This window comes from Leucopleurus acutus (assembly GCF_964270905.1).
Source record: "Leucopleurus acutus genome assembly, chromosome: 1".
NCBI classification, from domain to species: domain Eukaryota; kingdom Metazoa; phylum Chordata; class Mammalia; order Artiodactyla; family Delphinidae; genus Leucopleurus; species Leucopleurus acutus.
The window spans coordinates 121,217,311-121,239,003 of NC_139142.1; the positions used below are offsets into that span (position 1 = coordinate 121,217,311).

The 21,693-nt window shown below is 39.0% G+C and overlaps 1 protein-coding gene across 7 annotated transcripts in view; it reads right to left on the minus strand.

The window, feature by feature from the left end:
- The window catches only part of DMXL2 (Dmx like 2), a 161,557-nt gene that overhangs the window by 43,177 nt on the left and 96,687 nt on the right, over window positions 1–21,693 (minus strand). For 5 of the 7 annotated variants that reach the window (XM_082847056.1, XM_082847054.1, XM_082847057.1 and 2 more), the window contains exons 18-20: window positions 18,450–20,126; window positions 15,360–15,470; window positions 4,905–5,074 (exon numbers count right to left, since the gene is read on the minus strand). In XM_082847056.1, coding sequence (XP_082703182.1) covers window positions 4,905–5,074; window positions 15,360–15,470; window positions 18,450–20,126 — 1,958 coding nt within the window. The remainder of the gene's footprint in view (window positions 1–4,904; window positions 5,075–15,359; window positions 15,471–18,449; window positions 20,127–21,693) is intronic. The other 2 variants (XM_082847058.1, XM_082847059.1) reach the window with 2 other exon arrangements.

Genomic DNA, 21,693 nt, shown 5'->3' on the forward strand with positions numbered 1-21,693 from the left:
CAGCAACTAGTATTTACTGACTACTTACCACGTACTAGACACCTTTCACTTATCTTACTGAATCACCACGATCCAAGAGGTACTGTTATTATCCCCATTTTACACATGAGGCGACTGAGACACAAAGAGGTTAACTGAATCGCCTAAGGTCACACAGTAAGTAAGGGGTGTAAAAGGGATTAGAACCCAGGTAGTAATAAAACTGTCTAACATAGGAAACAATAAAGAATGCAGAATATTTGATAGGTAAGACATTTTCTTTTCTTTTCTTTTTTTTTTTTTCTGGCTGTGCTGCACAGCTTGCAGGAAGTTAGTTCCCCAACCAGGGATCGAACCCGGGCCCCCAGCAGTGGAAGCACAGAGTCCTAACCATGGACCGCCAGGGAATTCCCAGTGAGACCTTTTCTTGAAAATTAGACATATTAAATTTCTTAATGTTTTGTAAAAGTTAAAATGCTGACTTCTATGGTATGTATATGTGATTTCACATTTTAAAGCTCTCTCAACTAATACTGATACAGACAACTGTAAATAAATATCAGTTATACTCACGCACGTGCATACACACACATTTTGAAAAATACAAAAATAAATGTTTTAGTTTTTTTCTTTAAACATAATTTTCCAGTATTTTTTAAAATTAATTAATTAATTTATTTTTGGCTGTATTGGGTCTTTGTTTCTGTGCGAGGGCTTTCTCTATTTGCGGCAAGCGGGGGCCGCTCTTCATCATGGTGCGCGGGCCTTTCAATGTCACGGCCTCTCTTATTGCGGGGCACAGGCTCCAGACGCGCAGGCTCAGTAGTTGCGGCTCACGGGCCTAGTTGCTCCGCGGCATGTGGGATCTTCCCAGACCAGGGCTCGAACCCGTGTCCCCTGCATTGGCAGGCAGATTCTTAACCACTGCGCCACCAGGGAAGCCCTCCAGTATTTTTCAATCAAATTCTGACAGTTCTGAAGGACTGACACATTCTTTCTGGCATGTAATTAAAATACAGGTGGTTGAAGCTCCATTATTTTGAAGGGCTTTCAAATTTTAGTTCTTAGAAATTCCATGAGAAAAAGCCTTAATGAATACATAATTCCCCTTGTACCATAACTGATAACCTCCTTTGAGCCATATGACCAAAGTTGCTGAATTTATAAAGAACCAATCAACTCAATGTAAGCTTAAAAATTATTAAGCCAGTAACACTGTTGTACATAATCATACGGTTTTGAATACAGTACCATACAGACCACATATTTCTCAAAGATACTGATATAACCTCTGCAAATAACTAAGTTGATTAAAAACAATGGATGTTTTATTAATGAACACTGACTGATGGTAGAGCAGGAAGCCACCAAGGCATGGTAAAGAGGGGTAAAGACGCCTAAAATCACATCACCAAAATGCTTTTATTCCTCTTCCCCTTTTTCAGTATTTTCTCTGCCTTCAATCATTTAACTTAGTACCTCAATGTTTAATAATTCTTACAAGAATTTTTATTCATCTTCAGCTCATGAGTTTTTGGGCTGGCCAAAAAGTTCCTTTGGTTTTTAAGTAAAAATAAAATACACATTTTTCATTTTCACCAAGAATTTTATTGAACAACGTATTCACTGTTTTGTTCTACTACCTTCTGCCAGTTTTCAAGCAACTTCATAATTCCATCTTCCCAAAACTTTTTATCTTTTTGAGCAAAGAACTGTTCCAGGTGCCTTTTACAGTATTCCAGGGAATGGAAATATTTTCCATTAAGAGAACTTTGTAAAGACCAAAATATATGGAAATCCGAAGGTGCAATGTCTGATGAATACAGCAGATGAATCAGAATTTCCCAGCCAAGCTGTAACAGTTTTTGCCTGGTCATCAAAGAAACATGTGGTCTTACATTATCCTGATGGAAGATTATGTGTTTTCTGTTGACTAATTCCAGATGCTTTTTGTCAAGTGCTGCTTTCAGTTGGTCTAACTGGGAGCAGTACTTGTTGGGATTAATCGTTTGGTTTTCCGGAAGGAGCTCATCATAGAGGACTCCCTTCCAATCCCGCCATATAGATAACATCACCTTTCTTGGATGAAGACCGGCCTTTGGTGTGGTTGGTGGTGGTTCATTTCGCTTGCCCCATGATCTCTTCCATTCCACATTATTGTACAGTATCCACTTTTCATTACCCATCACAATTTGTTTTAGAAACGGAACGTTTTTGGTACCTTTCAGTAGAGAATCCCATGAGGAAATACGGTCAGGAAGGTTTTTTTCGCTTAACTTACGTGGAACCCAAACATCAAAGCGATTAACATAACCAAGCTGGTGCAAATGATTTTCAATGCTTGATTTGGACATTTTGAGTATGCCGGCTATCTCCCGCGTGGTATAACGTTGACTGTTCTCAGTTAATGTCTCGATTTGATCCCTATCAACTTCAACTGGTCTACCAGACCGTGGAGCATCGTCCAGCTTCTCGAGAAATCTCCAGCACAAAACTTCACAAACCACTTTTGACATGTTTGATTAGTCACAGCGCCTTCTCCATACACTGCACAAATCTTCCTTTGCGTTTCAGTTGTGTTTTTACGTTTCTTGAAATAATAAAGCATAATATGCCGAAAGTGTTGCTTTTTTCCTTCTATCTTCAATATTAAAATGGCTACACAAAAATTCACCAATTCTGATAAGCGTTTTTTAAATCCGTGCTGATATGACAGCTGTCACAATACAATCTAAAAATTTGTTTCGAATGAAGTTGAAGACAACTAAGTGCTACTAGAGCCATCCTACAGAAAAAAACGAATGAACCTTTTGGCCAACCCAATATAACATATATTTCAAGGGAAAAAATTTTACATTTCCTTTTGATTTAATTTTAAGAGATAAATTACTTGTGGAAATAAATCATATGTATATATCAGAAATACTCAATTATAATGACACAACACACTGATGACAAGAAACTGAAGAGACTTTGTAGAACATTTCAGATAAAATATGTCCTCCTCTTTTTCCATTGCTTTGGGATATGAAAAAATTTTAATGGGGACTTCCTGGTGGTCCAGTGGTTAGGACTTGAGTGGTGCTTTCACTGCCGAGGGCAAAGGTTCAATCCCCGGTCTGGGAACTATCTTAAGATCCCACAAGCCATGTGGCGTGGCCAAAAAAAAAAAAAAATTAACGTAGATATTGTGTAATTTATATGCTATAACAATTAATTTCCCTGTACATCAGAAACTACATCTCTTGGTTGGTATGAGAACAAATTCCTTCTTACATCTGCCTATTTTGAGAAGAGAAATACTTATATATTATTGGCAGCCTTACATGTAGCAGGAAAATGACACTTTTACACTTACATTTCAAACTGTGATGTGAGGACCATGAACACCAGAATCACAGGATGCTAATTCAGATGAAGATGCCACAGCCCTACCACCTCCAACCTACTAAATGAAAACTTCTGAGAGTGGAAGTGAGGGATGTATGTTTCAAACAAGTTTGCCAGGTGATTCTTCAAACACTAAAATTTAGAAACTACTACTGTAGAGGAATAAATTCCTCTTGGGGGAAATGAATTCATACTCCACAAATGTAGTATCATTAATCATACTTCTGAGAATTTCAATGGACTCCTAAAAGTAAACAAAACAATGACAATCCCACTCTCCTAATCACGACAGAGTAGAAAGGGCACAGACTAAATCTAACACTTCTAAATGATGGGAGTTTGGGCTGGTTACCCAACCTCTCTGAGTCGTAGTTCTAGCAGGTGGAAAATCGAGATGGTAACATATAGCTGACGAGAAGATTATATGAAATAATTTATCAAAAGCAACTAGAACCAAACCTGGTACACAAAAGGTGCTCAGTAATGGTTAGTTTCTGCAACACTGAAAGAATTTTCAGCTTCTACTAAAAATTTTTTAACAATTTTATTTTCTACTAGAAAACTGATTCCAAAAACCCATTTTAAAATTTATAGCATGAGGGGACTTCCCTGTTGGCGCAGTGGTTAAGAATTCGCCTGCCAATGCAGGGGACACAGGTTCAATCCCTTGTCCAGGAAAATCCCACATGCCACAGAGCAACTAAGCCCATGTGCCACAACTACTGAGCCCACGTGCCACAACTACTGAAGCCCTAGCGCCTAGAGCCTGTGCTCTGCAACAAGAGAAGCCGCTGCAATGAGAAGCCCGCGCACCGCAACAAAGAGTAGCCCTTGCATGCCGCAGCTGGAGAAAGCCCACACACAGCAACAAAGACCCAACGTAGCAAAAACAAAATTAATTAAATAAGTTAAAAAAGAAATATATAGTGTGTGTCATTTGCTGCCATAGATATGTTCTTCAAGTGCACACAAATCAAAATTTTTTGAATGGTATTTTAAAAGTGCACAGGAAGTTTGGTATTTATTAACCTAGCCATGCAGAGAATCTTTTATATAAAAAGAATGATTTGGGACTTCCCTGGAGGTCCAGAGGTTAAGACTCCACATTTCTGTGCTTCCACTGCAGGGGGTGCGGGTTCCATCCTGGTTGGGGAACTATGATCCCACAAGCCATGCAGTGCAGCATGCATAAATAAATAAATGAATGAATGAAGAGAACTTTTTTTCTATGTAATGTATGTAAATGACATACAGTTTGTATTTTCTTAAACTAGGATGCACCTCAACTGATAGCAGAAAATATCTGTTCCATAAATATTATATACTTAGTATATATGGCAAAAGACAATTGATATACTGCTTGGACATTTTATAAAGGTCAAGTTTTAGTTTTAAAGGTCCAAAAATTTTTATTTAAGAAGTTCTCAAGATCTCAAGATGTACATACTAATCCCTCACCACAGGTTTTCTGGAAGATAATATCTTTTATGCTTTAAGAAAAGACTTAACTTCAAAATCCAATGAAGTAAAGTTACCTTTTCAATGCATCTTCGAAGAGTGTTAATATTCCTCACCCACCAACCTATTCCCATAGCTCTTAACTCAGACCACTGAGGGTCCCCTCTCTGAATTGCCGGAATCATATTAATCAGCTCTTCCTCAGCCTCAGAATGAAAAGCCCAGGCAAAATGGCAAGTAGACACACCTAAATTAGAAATACAAAATAATAAGTTTCAGAACTATACCAAAACAAAAACAAAACCAATTTTTTACATAATCATGTATTTATTCATTCTGGAAAGAATTTTCAAGCTGAAAAAAAGTATCAAAAGATTTCATCATTCAGGATTTTATAGTATAAGCTTCTACATACGAGATCACTGACAGGATACACAAAACCAAAATCTTTCTGAAACGTGTTCGCTGCAAGAATAGAGACACTAAAACTTAATTGCTGGAAAGAAAGATATTTGAATATCAAGCCGTTCATATGTACGTACACACACCAAACTGATCAAGAGTAAAAGCTCTGGTCAAGTCAAAATATGTTGGTCCATGTGGATGTTGTTTCACAGTGCCACTTGCTTGCAGACCATATCCTTCAGTACTGGATATGGAAAACTGCCCCATTCATCCCTCGGGCCAAGGAGCTACATATCACTTCAAAGCAAGCTTTAAACTTGATGAGAGTTCCGGGGAAGAACCGTCAGGAGGCACATTCCTCTGTCTTTGGTGCCTCAGAAAAAAAGAGTTTAAAGCGGCCTAATTACTGATGGCAAACACTTTTATGCCCTGGTAAAAGACTGACAGGGATCTAGGCTGTATTTAGAGGCAACAAATAGGGTTTAGTGACACCCTCAGTGAGTCTGTCAACAGTTGAACAACTGATAACACTTTACTCCACTTAGAGCAGGTAAAGAAGAAACATGAGAGAAGTGAACCAAGGAGTGATGTTAGATAGTGGGAATGCCACTGGGAAGAACCCCAAGGATCCCAGGAAAGAAGCCAGGCTAGTCGAATCAGCCATCTATTAGACTCCCTTTGGAAACAAAGAAATGCTGGAGGTCAATGACGGTCTGATAGCCACATTACAACACAGGACTCCCAATGCTGTAAGGCTATCAATATTACCACATATAATTTTTTTCATTAACAACTACTATATAGATTTTCCATATAGTTTAAAGCTTTTCTAACAATGACTGCTTCCCAACAATTCCTTCGGAAATTATTAAAAAAACTATTAGGACCATTTTAAATAATAATCTTAAGTCTTTTAAATTCCTCATTGCTAACATTTATATACTGTGTTTGAAATCATATCACAAAATCAATGCAACAAGCCTTAACTGTCACTATAAATTTAGGGGGAAAATGGACAAAACTTAAAAACATCAACTTGTATTTTTTCAGAACCTAAAAAGCAGATTAATTCTCTATTTAAATCTATCTGATTCAAGAATAAAAAAAACTAACACTTTGCTTTAGGAATTGCTATTTTAAGGCAATGCAAAATGCACACTTTTGCTGATATAAAAATTTTAATATAAAGTAACAATATAAAGTATATTCTATAGCCTTAAATGAAATTTGGTTGATGACATTTTTGGTATGACTAAAAGGAAACAAAAATATACACAGACATGTCAGAGGAATTTGGTTCAGAAAGAAGATGAAGAGATCAGTAACTCTCTTTGGAAATCTAACTACTAGAAGTGTAAAAAGGTATCAGGAAGAAAAAACAAGGGGCACCAGCAGGCACTTATTTTTATTTGCCTACCAATGGCAGGCTATTCTTTGCAATATATCTCTGTTCTTCTTAGCTTGTCTACTAGCTACTTAAGTTTTTCCCCGGACCATCACCTACAATAGCAGTCACTTTTCTCATCTCCAATGTTTTAACTGTATCAAAGGGAAAATGGAATTTGACAAAGCTTTAGAAATTTGAGGTGTTTTAGGTCTCCCTAGGCAATATACACAATTGTCATTAAGTGATTCAGTACCATATGACCATCATTTAAAACTAAAATTTACAATTTTAAAACTAACATTTGAGATACCGCTTTTTAAACCTATTCCAAATGCCATAGATTGTTTTAAATGATAATATCAAGTGTTGCAATGAGTTGAGTTTTGGCATCGTCAAATACTGGTTCTGGGACTGTAAATGAGCATGGTCTTTCTGAAAGTCACAATATTTATCAAGAGTTAAGAATTTTCAGGGGAGAGGGGGAAGATGGCTGAAGAGTAAGATGTGGAGATCACACGTGGAACATCTCCTACAGAACACCCACTGAACGCTGGCAGAAGACCTCAGACCTCCCAAAAGGCAAGAAACTCCCCACGTACCTGGGTAGGGCAAAAGAAAAAAGAACAAACAGAGACGAAAGAATAGTGACAGGACCTGCACCAGGGGGAGGGAGCTGTGAAGGAGGAAAGGTTTCCACACAGTAGGAAGCCCCTTCCTGGGCGGAGACTGCGGGTGGCGGAGGGGGGAAGCTTCGGAGCCATGGAGGAGATCAGAGCAACAGGGGTGCGGAGGGCAAAGCGGAGAGATTCCCGCACAGAGGATCGGTGCCAACCAGCACTCACCAGCCCCAGAGGCTTGTCTGCTTACCCGCCGGGACGGGCGGGGGCTGGGAGCTAAGGCTCGGGCTTTGGTCAGAGCACAGGGAGAGGACTGGGGGCGTGAACACAGCCTGAAGGGGTTAGTGCACCACGGCTAGCCGGGAGGGAGTCCGGGGAAAAGTCTGGACCTGACGAAGAGGCAAGAGACTTTTTCTTCCCTCTTTGTTTCCTGGTGCGCGAGGAGAGGGGGTTAAGAGCGCTGCGTAAAGGAGACGGGCGCGAGACGCGGTTATCAGCATGGACCCGAGACGGGCCTGAGAAGCTAAGGCCGCTGCAGCCGCCACCAAGACCTGTGTGCGAGCACAGGTCACTATCCACACCTCCCCTCCCAGAGCCTGTGCAGCCCGCCACTGCCAGGGTCCCGTGATCCGGGGACAACTTCCCCGGGAAAACGGATGGCACGCCTCAGGCTGGTGCAACGTCATGCCGGCCTCTGCAGCCGCAGGCTCGCCCTGCACTCCGTGCCCCTGCCTCAGTGAGCCAGAGCCCCCGAATCAGCTGCTCCTTTAACCCTGTCCTGTCTGAGCGAAGAACAGACGCCCTCCGGTGACCTACACGCAGAGGCGGGGCCAAATCCAAAGCTTAACCTCGGAGCTGTGCGAACAAAGAAGAGAAAGGGAAATTTCTCCCAGCAGCCTCAGGAGCAGTGGATTAAATCACCACAATCCAGGTGATGTACCCTGCATCTGTGGAATACATGAATAGACAACGAATCATCCCAAATTGAGGAGGTGGACTTTGAGAGCAAGATATATTATTTTTTCCCCTTTTCCTCTTTTTGTGAGTGTGTATGTGTATGCTTCTGTGTGAGACTGTGTCTGTATAGCTTTGCTTTCACCATTTGTCCTAGAGTTCTGTCCATCCATATTTGTTTGTTCTTTTGTTTTTTTACTTAAAAAATTTTTTTCCTTAATAATTATCTTTTATTTTAATAACTATTTTATCTTTATTTTTTCTTCCTTCCTCCCTTCCTTTGTTTCTCTTCCTTTCTTCCTCTCTCCCTCCCTCCCTCCCTCCCTCCCCCCTCTCTCTCTCTCTTTCTTTCTTTCTTTCTACTTTTTCTCCATTTTATTCTGAGCCGTGTGGATGAAAGGCTCTTGGTGCTGCAGCCAGGAGTCACTGCTGTGCCTCTGATGTGGGAGAGCCAACTTCAGGACACTGGTCCACAAGAGACCTCCCAGCTCCACATAATACAAAAAGGCGCAAAAACGACCAGCAAGCTACAGTGCTGGACATCCTATGCCAAACAACTAGCAAGACAGGAACACAGCCCCATCCATTAGCAGAGTGGCTGCCTAAAATCATAATAAGGCCACAGACACCCCAAAACACACCACCAGACGTGGACCTGCCCACCAGAAAGACAAGATCCAGCCTCATCCACCAGAACACAGGCACTAGTCCCCTCCACCAGGAAACCTAAACAACCCACTGAACCAACCTTAGCCACTGGGGACAGACACCAAAAACAACGGGAACTACAAACCTGCAGCCTGCGAAAATGAGACCCCAAACACAGTAAGATAAGCAAACCGAAAAGACAGAAAAACACAAGCAGATGAAGGAGCAAGGTAAAAATCCACCATACCTAACAAATGAAGAGGAAATAGGCAGTCTACCTGAAAAAGAATTCAGGATAATGATAGTAAAGATGATCCAAAATATTGGAAATAGAATAGAGAAAACGCAAGAAACATTTAACAAGGACCAAGAAGAACTAAAGAGGAAACAAGTAACAATGAACAACACAATAAATGAAATTAAAAATACTCTAGAAGGGACCAATAGCAGAATAACTGAGGCACAAGAACGGATAAGTGACCTGGAAGATAAAATAGTGGAAATAACTACTGCAGAGCACAATAAAGAAAAAAGAATGAAAAGAACTGAGGACAGTCTCAGAGACCTCTGGGACAACATTAAACGCACCAACATTCGAATTATAGGGGTCCCAGAAGAAGAAGAGAAAAAGAAAGGCACTGAGAAAATATTTGAAGAGATTATAGTTGAAAACTTCCCTAATATGGGAAAGGAAATAGTTAATCAAGTCCAGGAACCACAGAGAGTCCCATACAGGATAAATCCAAGGAGAAACATGCCAAGACACATATTAATCAAACTATCAAAAATTAAATACAAAGAAAACATATTAAAAGCAGCAAGGGAAAAACAACAAATAACACACAAGGGAATCCCCATAAGGTTAACAGCTGATCTTTCAGCAGAAACTCTGCAAGCCACAAGGGAGTGGCACGACATATGTAAAGTGATGAAGGAGGAAAACCTACAACCAAGATTACTATACCCAGCAAGGATTTCATTCAGATTTGATGGAGAAATTAAAATCTTTACAGACAAGGAAAAGCTGAGAGAGTTCAGCACCACCAAACCAGCTTTACAACAAATGCTAAAGGAACTTCTCTAGGCAAGCAACACAAAAGAAGGAAAACACCTACAATAACAAACCCAAAACAATTAAGAAAATGGGAATAGGAACATATATATCGATAATTACCTTAAATGTAAATGGATTAAATGCTCCCACCAAAAGACACAGACTGGCTGAATGGATACAAAAACAAGACCCATATATATGCTGTCTACAAGAGACCCACTTCAGATCTAGGGACACATACAGACTGAAAGTGAGGGGATGGAAAAAGGTATTCCATGCAAATGGAAATCAAAAGAAAGCTGGAGTAGCAATTCTCATATCAGACAAAATAGACTTTAAAATAAAGACTGTTAACAAGAGAGAAAGAAGGACACTACATAATGATCAAGGGATCGATCCAAGAAGAAGATATAACAATTGTAAATATTTATGCACCCAACATAGGAGCACCTCAATGCATAAGGCAAATACTAACAGCCACAAAAGGAGAAATCGATAGTAACACATTCATAGTAGGGGACTTTAACAGCCCACTTTCATCAATGGACAGATCATCCAAAATGAAAATAAATAAGGAAACACAGGCTTTAAATGATACGTTAAACAAGATGGACTTAACTGATATTTATAGGACATTCCATCCAAAAACAACAGAATACACATTTTTCTCAAGTGCTCATGGAACATTCTCCATGATAGATTATATCTTCGGTCACAAATCAAGCCTTGGTAAATTTAAGAAAACTGAAATTTTATCGAGTATCTTTTCCAACCACAACGCTATGAGACTAGATATCAATTATAGGAAAAGATCTGTAAAAAATACAAATACATGGAGGCTAAACAATACACTACTTAATAACGAAGTGATCACTGAAGAAATCAAGGAGGAAATCAAAAAATACCTAGAAACAAATGAAAATGGAGACACGACGACCCAAAATCAATGGGATGCAGCAAAAGCAGTTCTAAGAGGGAAGTTTATAGCAATACAATCCAACCTTAAGAAACAGGAAACACCTCGAATAAACAACCTAACCTTGCACCTAAAGCAATTAGAGAAAGAAGAACAAAAAAACCCCAAAGTTAGCAGAAGGAAAGAAATCATAAAGATCAGATCAGATATAAAAGAAAAAGAAAGGAAGGAAATGACAGCCAAGATCAATAAAACTACAAGATGGTTCTTTGAGAAGATAAACGAAATTGATAAACCATTAGCCAGATTCATCAAGAAAAAAAGGGAGAAGACTCAAATCAATAGAATTACAAATGAAGGAGAAGTAACAACTGACACTGCAGAAATACAAAAGATGATGAGAGATTACTACAAGCAACTCTATGCCAATAAAATGGACAACCTGGAAGAAATGAACAAATTTTTAGAAATGCACAAGCTGCCAAGACTGAATCAGGAAGAAATAGAAAATATGAACGGACCAGTCACAAGCACTGAAATTAAAACTGTGATTAAAAATCTTCCAACAAACAAAAGCCCAGGACCAAATAGCTTCACAGGGGAATTCTATCAAACATTTAGAGAAGAGCTAACACCTATCCTTCTCAAACTCTTCCAAAATACAGCAGAAGGAGGAACACTCAAAACAGTCTACGAGGCCAACATCACCCTGATACCAAAACCAAACAAAGATGTCACAAAGAAAGAAAACTACAGGCCAATATCACTGATGAACATAGATGCAAATATCCTCAACAAAATACTAGCAAACCGAATCCAACGGCACATTAAAAGGATCATACACTATGATCAAGTGGGGTTTATTCAAGGTATGCAAGGATTCTTCAATATACGCAAATCAATCAACATGATACACCATATTAACAAATTGAAGGAGAAAAACCATATGATCATCTCAACAGATGCAGAGAAAGCTTTCAACAAAATTCCACACCCATTTATGATAAAAACCCTGCAGAAAGTAGGCATAGAGGGAACTTTCCTCAACATAATAAAGGCCATATATGACAAACCCACAGCCAACATTGTCCTCAATGGTGAAAAACTGAAACCATTTCCACTAAGATCAGGAACAAGACAAGGTGGCCCACTCTCACCACTCTTATTCAACATAGTTTTGGAAGTTTTAGCCACAGCAATCAGAGAAGAAAAGGAAATAAAAGGAATCCAAATCGGAAAAGAAGAAGTAAAGCTGTCACTGTTTGCAGCTGACATGATACTACACATAGAGAATCCTAAATATGCTACCAGAAAACTACTAGAGCTAATCAATGAATCTGGTAAAGTAGCAGGATACAAATTTAATCCACAAAAATCTCTGGGATTCCTATACACTAATGATGAAAAATCTGAAAGTGAAATTAAGAAAACACTCCCGTTTACCACTGCAACAAACAGAATAAAATATCTAGGAATAAACCCACCTAAGGAGACAAAAGACCTGTATGCAGAAAATTATAAGACACTGATGAAAGAAATTAAAGATGATACACATAGATGGAGAGATATACCATGTTCTTGGATTGGAAGAATCAACATTGTGAAAATGACTCTACTACCCAAAGCAATCTACAGATTCAATGCAATCCCTATCAAAGTACCACTGGCATTTTTCACAGAACTACAACAAAAAATTTCACAATTTGTATGGAAACACAAAAGACCCCGAATAGCCAAAGTAATCTTGAGAACGAAAAACGGAGCTGGAGGAATCAGGCATCCTGACTTCAGACTATACCACAAAGCTACAGTAATCAAGACAGTATGGTACTGGCACAAAAACAGAAAGATAGCTCAATGGAACAGGATACAAAGCCCAGAGATAAACCCACGCACATATGGTCACCTTATCTTTGATAAAGGAGGCAGGAATGTACAGTGGAGAAAGGACAGCCTCTTCAATAAGTGGTGCTTATTGGGAAAACTGGACAGGTACATGTAAAAGTATGAGATTAGAACACTCCCTAACACCATACACAAAAATAAGCTCAAAATGGATTAAAGACCTAAATGTAAGGCCAGACACCATCAAACTCTTAGAGGAAAACATAGGCAGAACACTCTATGACATAAATCACAGCAAGATCCTTTTTGACCCACCTCCTAGAGAAATGGAAATAAAAACAAAAAAAAACAAATGGGATCGAATGAAACTTAAAAGCTTTTGCACAGGACTTCCCTGGTTGAGGGTCCGCCTGCCGATGCAGGGGACACGGGTTCATGCCCCGGTCTGGGAGGATCCCAAATGCCGTGCACAGGCTGGGCCCCGTGAGCCATGGCTGCTAAGCCTGTGCGTCCAGAGCCTGTGCTCCGCAACGGGAGAGGCCACGGCAGTGAGAGGCCCACGTACTGCAAAAAAACAAAAGCTTTTGCACAGCAAAGGAAACCATGAACAAGACCAAAAGAAAACCCTCAGAATGGGAGAAAATATTTGCAAATGAAGCAACTGACAAAGGATTAATCTCCAAAATTTACAAGCAGCTCATGCAGCTCAATAACAAAAAAACAAACAACCCAATCCAAACATGGGCAGAAGACCTAAATAGACATTTCTCCAAAGGAGATATACAGATTGCCAACAAACACATGAAAGAATGCTCAACATCATTAATCATTAGAGAAATGCAAATCAAAACTACAATGAGATCTCATCTCACACCAGTCAGAATGGCCATCATCAAAAAATCTAGAAACAATAAATGCTGGAGAGGGTGTGGAGAAAAGGGAACACTCTTGCACTGCTGGTGGGAATGTGAATTGGTACAGCCACTATGGAGAACAGTATGGAGGTTCCTTAAAAAACTACAAATAGGACTACCATATGACCCAGCAATCCCACTACTGGGCATATACCCTGAGAAAACCATAATTCAATAAGAGTCATGTACTGAATGAAAATGTTCATTGCAGCTCTATTTACAATAGCCAGGACATGGAAGAAACCGAAGTGTCCATCATCGGATGAATGGATAAAGATGTGGCACATATATACAATGGAATATTACTCAGCCATAAAAAGAAACGAAATTGAGTTATTTGTAGTGAGGTGGATGGACCTAGAGTCTGTCATACAGAGTGAAGTAAGTCAGAAAGAGAAAGACAAATACCGTATGCTAACAGATATATATGGAATCTAAGGGGAAAAAAATGTCATAAAGAACCTAGGGGTAAGATGGCAATAAAGACACAGACCTACTAGAGAATGGACTTGAGGATATGGGGAGGGGGAAGGGTAAGCTGTGACAAAGTGAGAGAGTGGCATGAACATATATACACTACCAAACATAAAATAGATAGCTAGTGGGAAGCAGCCGCATAGCATAGGGAGATCAGCTCAGTGCTTTGTGACCACCTAGAGGGGTGCGATAGGGAGGGTGGGAGGGAGGGAGACGCAAGAGGGAAGAGATATGGGAACATATGTATATGTATCTGATTCACTTTGTTATAAAGCAGAAAGTAACACACCATTGTAAAGCAACAATACTCCAATAAAGATTTAAAAAAAAAAAAAGAATTTTCAAGCCCTTTGATTCAGTAATTTCACTACCAGAAAACAAACATGAGGAAGTAATCAGATATATACATAAATATTTATATGCAAGGTTATAAGGTCACTCATTAACAGTGATAATTCAAATAGGAAAAAAACAGCTAAATTTGTATTTTTAGAAAAAAATAAAAGACTATATAGATGAATTATAGTTTAAAAACACGACAGAATATGACATATGTTTGTAATCATATTTTCAAAGAACATTTACTGAGGGTAAACAGTAAGTACTGTGGGTAAGAGTAACAAACTATAAAGCCTGGTATTCCAGGTCCTACAATACGAAAGCGTATTTTATGGGGCTGTATCCAGGATGCTGGCTTCAAAAGGAACACAGCCCACTGCACTGGAATTCTCTATTAACAAATAGCCCTGTATCTTGGCAGGTCACTTTAAACTCTATAGGTTTGATTTTTTAATCTATTAAGTTAGGGGGCTGATATAAACCTACACATCGCAAATCAGGGTATGTGGCAGTGTGCTAGAAGTATGCAAATCTACTGGATTACTGTACGGCAGATATTCATGAAACATCAGCTTTACTTGTAAGTAAATAACTTAGAACATAATGCTTATATTAAAATAAACACAAATAATAATGCATAGGACAAAATTTACATAATTTTTAAAGAAAAGGTATCAGGCGTCATAGAAATTCAGGGCCACTTTAGGTTACAACCTCAGGCATACCAGTTTACTTAAACTACTATGACTTTAGTGACTGAAGTCTGAGAAACTGAGACAGATGAGCAAAAGTCACAGAATACAGCTGAAAAATAACATAGAAAAAAGGTAAGTGGGTACCTTATTTTCCTGTGACAGGAAGATCTTAAGGCTGGTGATAGGTCGGCATATGTTGATTTACTAATGCTCAGACACAAATATGAATATACTAACCACTTCAGTACGAAATAAAAGTTGCACGAAGGTTCAAACAATACCTTGATGAAGCAGCTGTACTCGGTATAAAGGAGGCAGCGATGTCAAAAGGCAAGTGTGCAAGCGCATAGCTAGTAAGTACCGCAAACCACACTCATCTAATGTGTCTCTTCCTGCAAAGAGGAAATATGTTTAAGGAAAAAGGAATGCAACAAATCACAAACCAGTAAAAAGTTAGAAAATAAACATTAAATTTAATAATTTACACAAAAATATATATATATTTTTGAGTGTATTCCTTTCTGAACACTTCAGTATCTTTATTTATACAGCTTTACAAAAAGCATATGTATATATTAAAACTGCCAAATGAAAAATAATTGGGAAAAATATAAGTACCTATTAGTACAGGTAATAATAGTACTTAGAACTACTCATAATAAATGAAAAGGAAAGAAATCTTGAAATCCAATAAAAAATATATTAGCTATAGTAAGTTAGGTATAATTTTTTAAAATATTTCCTGTGCAAATTCAGATGAGATTTAAAAACAGGAATTACATAATAAAGTAAAATTATTTATTATATGATTAAATAGGTAATATTTTCTAGGTTGGTTAGCTCCAATGAAATACAGAAGATTCATTATTCAAAGATTTCAAATTTGACTCCCCAGGCTAGTGTTACCAAGTTAAGGCTGAACTCTAACCTTGATTCCACAAATTTACTCTTAGTCAAAAGTTGAGCAGAGGTATGAAAGCATGGCAAGTGTACTCAAAATTATAGCCACTGTTGGATAAAAGAAACAGAAAAGTACTGACAGCGCCTAGCCTGGTAACTGCCACTTAGGAAGTACTCAAGAGTATTGAATCAAATATTTTCTTGAAGAAAATAAAACGTTTTAAATTGTCAAAGTTCCACCTCTACTTCCCATCAGCTATATCTGTTCATCCACTCACTCATGTATTCATTCACAAAGTAAGCATCCGCTACATTGGAGGCACAGTTAAGGTACTGGGGGTTTGGCAGGGAATAAGGCAAAGTCCCCACTCTCAGGGCGCTTACATCTTAGGAGACAGAGACAAACAATGAAGAGGTAATGTGTCTAGTGGAAATTAATGCTATTGAGAGAAATAAAGCAGGACTGAGAGAAAGGGAGTGCTGGGGTAAAAGGGTTCTATTTGATATGAGGCCAGGGAAGAACATTCCAATAAGATGATATTTCAGCAGAAATCTGAGGAGGTAAGGGAATGAGGCACGCCTAAATCTGGAAGACAAGTATTCTATGCAGAGGAAACAATATGCGCAAAGACTCTGAGACAGGAATGGGCCTAGTGGGTTTGTGGGACAGCAAGGAAGACAATGCAGTAGAATGGAAGTGAGCACAGATCACAAAGAGCCTTGTAGATCACTGAAGCATTTGGCTTTTTGTTCTAAAGTGAGATGGGAAGCCACAGTGTTTGTTGAGCAGAGAAGAGATTTAATGTGATTTTGTTTTAAAATAATCACTAGTTCCTATGCGAAGAGCAGACTGGGGTAACAAGAACTAAACAGTTTAGTAGGAGACTTTGTCAATAATTAGGCAGGACATGACGTGACTTGGACCAGAGTGGTAACAGGAGAGGTGATGAGAAATGACTAGGGTCTCCATACAGTAGAACTAATAGCATTCGCCAATGGACTGGATTAGGGCGGGAGAGGAAGCAGAGTCAGGAATACCTCTAAATTGTCTTACTTGAACAAATGGAAGAATTCATTTACTTAGAATCCATTCACTGAGATGGCAACTATTTAATCTCTGAGCTTCAGTTTGCTACCTGTGAAATGGAGACATTCATTCCTGCCTTATCTACCTAATGAAAATCCACTGTGACCAGGAGGAACCATTTTTATATTGCCTAACTAAGGATACAGTTCTGTATCCGAAAATTTAAACTATGTTTCATGGATTATGATGTATCTATTTTCTGAATGTCTCAAGTAAAAACTCTAACGTATATTAAGTTTGCAACAAAGGCTTAAGGCTGTTTTGGGGAGAATCTTGCTCAACTGCACACAACCTCATAATGATTCAAATTTTTTTAAATTAATATGGTTAGAAAATAACTCATAGGCAAAATCCTCTAGAGGTCACTAGTTATTTTAATCTACAGAAAACCTTGGAGATATATTATAAAGACATAAACCTATATGAAGAGATATATTCCAGGTAGCTTTGAGGAACAGTCTTTTTCCCTCACACTTGGAAATCTTCTGAAATAATTAAAAGAGTATAGGCTTGGAGGCAACGATTTACCCACATCTGAACCCCAGTTCTGCCATTTACTACCTATGTGATCTTATGTGTCACTTAATCTCCGTAAGGATCAGAGTCTTCGTCTATAAAATTAAGTATAATAGTGGCTACCTACTAGAAGACTGTTGTAATAATTAAATACAATAAAGTACATGAAGCACCTGGCACATAGCAATTGTTCACTCCTCCACAATATTTACTGAATGAATGAATGATCAATCATTTTCGGTTTCCTTTGCTAATGTCATCATTTAGAATCAACACCATTACCTTCAACTATCTGCATAAAAAAGAATGAAATCTAGTTTCAGGAGGCAGCCAAAATTTTTCCAGTTACAGAATGAATTAAGCAAGACACATGTTACATTAAAATGTATGAAAACCCCTTTCTCAAGAGACTTTTTGGAGAAAATTAGGTAATTATAAAAATTATTTATACCTAGAAATGTGAAGATGAACAAGTTGAGCCCAGGGGGTCCTTACAACCTGGTGGTTCAATAGTAAAATTAACAAATGGGCCATTATTATCACTAAAATTAAAATAAACCATAGGAATCAATCTGTTCAAAAAAAACAAAAGACTATATGTCCAAAATGATATGAAGGTTTCAGGGTAAAAATTCATGTGAGGATGCACACAGATATCACAAATACGTAAAGTCCCATGCACAAGTCAGAGCCTACCCCAATCACCTTTCCTTTTACAACTAATCATTAATAGTAACTATCAACTAGAGAGGTCATCTCCCTGCAAGGTTTAAAGAAAGACTGCAATTTAATATGTGAGTCATTATATAGATAAATACAAACAGTTCTATTAATGATAACTTTATAAATTTTTAGTTAGAGTATTTACCTGAGTAACTCTTATCTCTGTTTTCATCAAGCTCAGTACTGGTGGTAGCCACTGTATCAGCCAAAGCTACAAGGAACATCTGCTCCAAACGGGTAAGGCCTGGTAGACTTGAGTGCATAAGATGACTTGAAAGTACCCTAGCATGTTCTTGGCCAAAGTAAGCTGGTCCGTATTGAGAAAGATTTATTACTTTTGATTTGTTTTCTCTTTTTTCTGGCTCTAAGTCAATATCATCTGTTGTTATATCCTGGATTTGGAACAGCTCTGAATACTGATCCTCTGGTTGACTTTCCATATGATCTTCATAGCTCTGTGGTATTTTTGTACTTTCTTCTGAAATTCTGTAGGTTGTATCTTGATCGGCAGCAAGCAATGCATATAACGGTAGTGGGGGAATAGAATCTATCTCAGTATAATCTCGAGTACCATCTTTCCCTATGGTGACTGTATCCTTGGCTGTACTGCCACTTACACTAATGGTTCGAGAAAGATGTCGCTTAGTTCCTTCTCCAGCATCAGCATCTCTAACTATTGCAACTTCTCCTGCAATGCATTTTACTAAATGAGAGAGAATAGCTTTAGCCCTGCGAACTTTCCCTAAATCCATCAATTCTAACAGCTGGGTTGGATGATACTGCGGGAGAGTAGGGGAAAGTACATGTGCAGCCTCAAATAAGCCACCATCTTGAGCTACAGTTGGTGAACAAAAAATATCATCAGCAATAGCTGCTCCCTCAACAATACTTCTTCTTGACAACATATTAGATTTAAAGGCAGAATGATCTTGTACTGCTGTCTCTTCTGCATCAGGACCATCAGCGTCAACGTCTCCAAATTTGACAGCATGCTTCCACTGTGCATATACATGCATTTCACAATCCATTCCTACCACCAATATCCCATCTCTTACCCAAGAGAGAGAAACAGGCAGTGAAGGTGTACCATCAACAGAAGACACTAAGTCTATAGATCTAAGAAGAACCCATCTTGACCTAACTCCTTGCTTGATACTTCCACCTAGTGGTAAAGTAATGACAGCTACTCCATCCTTACTATTGATTTGCTCAGTCACAATTCCTGAAAGCCGCCCATACATGAAGATATTAGCACCGACCCCTACTGTGAGAATGTGGGAGCCATCTTCTTTTGATACCCAGTCCAAATGTACTAAATGTTTGATATTCGGAATAAGATATCTATCCTTGCTCAAAAGTGCATCTGATTTGCTGTACACAAAGAGATTACTGTCGACACTGACCCTTGAATCAAGTACACTCCCAACTTTGACCAAATCATCAAGATGAATTGTTTGTTCTAAAACCCATTCTGACCCTCCTGTAGATTCACATTCAAATATGCAAACATGCATGGAAAATTCTTTAGAAACAAAACCATTGTGGTGGATAGGTTGTTTGTAAGCCACTGCAAGGCGACCCGTGTATGAACAGCTAACAGCAACTGGTCTTCCCACAATGCTCACTGTACTGCTGTTATCTTCTCCTTCATCATTCATCAAGGGCCATCTCCTCCAATGATAGGTTTCCTTCTCATCACTTTTACATTGTAGATTGGTTTCCATACTACATTTCCAGAAGCGTACTTTATTGTCAGAACAAGTTGTAACCACTAAATAAGGTGCCAGGCACACTGGATAAATAGAAGAGGAACTCAGGTGGCCTTAAAAAAGAAAAAGCAGATCGTCATAATAATAGAAACACAAAATAATATGCTAATAATCAAATTCTAGAATGTGATTAATCCAAATCCACTATGAGCTTCTTCAGAGTAACTCTGCAGTCCCCTGCTAAACCAAATATTTCATTAAAATAAAACTCAAAAGCAATGAAACAAGTCAATGCTTAATCAATAAACCTGTCACCTGCTGTAATTTATATGTCTTTACCACACATGCCTCACTGGACTTTCATTCTATATCTTTTATCACTTTCATCATAAATACTTAAGTAGTCATTAAAATTTGCCTTTCAAATTCCCCTAACTGGCCCTCAAATAATCCAGACACTAGATCTACCCCCACCACAAAATGTTTTCAGTCAGCTAAACAGACACTAGATCTCACCTTCTTAACCAGGTTTAATTCATGCTCTCCTAACACTGAACCAGAACCCTCATATTTATTCCTGACTGCCAAAGACTAACACTTCCCATCTATTGTCAACTATAACATGAGGGGAGGGACTTCCCTGGTGGTGCAGTGGTTGAAAGTCCGCCTGCCAATGCAGGGGACACGGGTTCGAGCCCTGGCCCTGGAAGATCCCACATGCTGTGGAGCAACTACGCCCGTGCACCACAACTACTGAGCCCACATGCTGCAACTACTAAGGCCCGCACCTAGAGCCCGTGCTCCACAACAAGAGAAGCCACCACAACGAGAAGCCCGCGTACCACAGCAAAGAGTAGCCCCCGCTTGCCACAACGAGAGAAAGCCCGCACGCAGCAACAAAGACCCAACGCAGCCAAAAATAAATAAATTAAATAAATTAATTTAAAAAAAAAAACAACTATAAGATGAGGGGTAACAGTGATTAAGGTTGGGATCAGAAGGCCTGGATTCAAGTTCCATTCTATCAATGCCTTCCTAACAGTGGGAAAGGCACTTAAACGTCCGAGCCTGTTCTATCTAAATAATAGGGAGGGGCTTCCCTGGTGGTGCAGTGGTTGAGAATCTGCCTGCCAATGCAGGGGACACGGGTTCGAGCACTGGTCTGGGAAGATCCCACATGCCACGGAGCAACTAGGCCCGTGAGCCACAACTCCTGAGCCTGTGCGTCTGGAGCCTGTGCTCTACAACAAGAGAGGCCGCGACAGTGAGAGGCCCGCGCACCGTGATGAAGAGTGGCCCCCGCTTGCCGCAAATAGAGAAAGCCCTCGCACAGAAACGAAGACCCGACACAGCCAAAAATAATAAATAAATAAGTATTTAAATAAATAAATAATAGGGATCATGTTACTACTTCCCTTGGAGTTTTACTGTCCAACAAGACATTTGAAAGCATTTTACAGAGTCCCCGCAAAATGTAATTTATCATTATTAATTCCAATAAACTTATTTGAGTATATCCTAAACTTTCCAAATACTTTGAAAGATTCAAAAGCTGACCTAAATCTGCACCTGCCACAAAAGCCCAGAGTAAACTCTTAATGTGGTCTTTCCAACTCTGATTCCAAACCTGTGTTAGGGATGAGTAAGAGAACCTCATACTCAAAATCATTCACCAGTAAT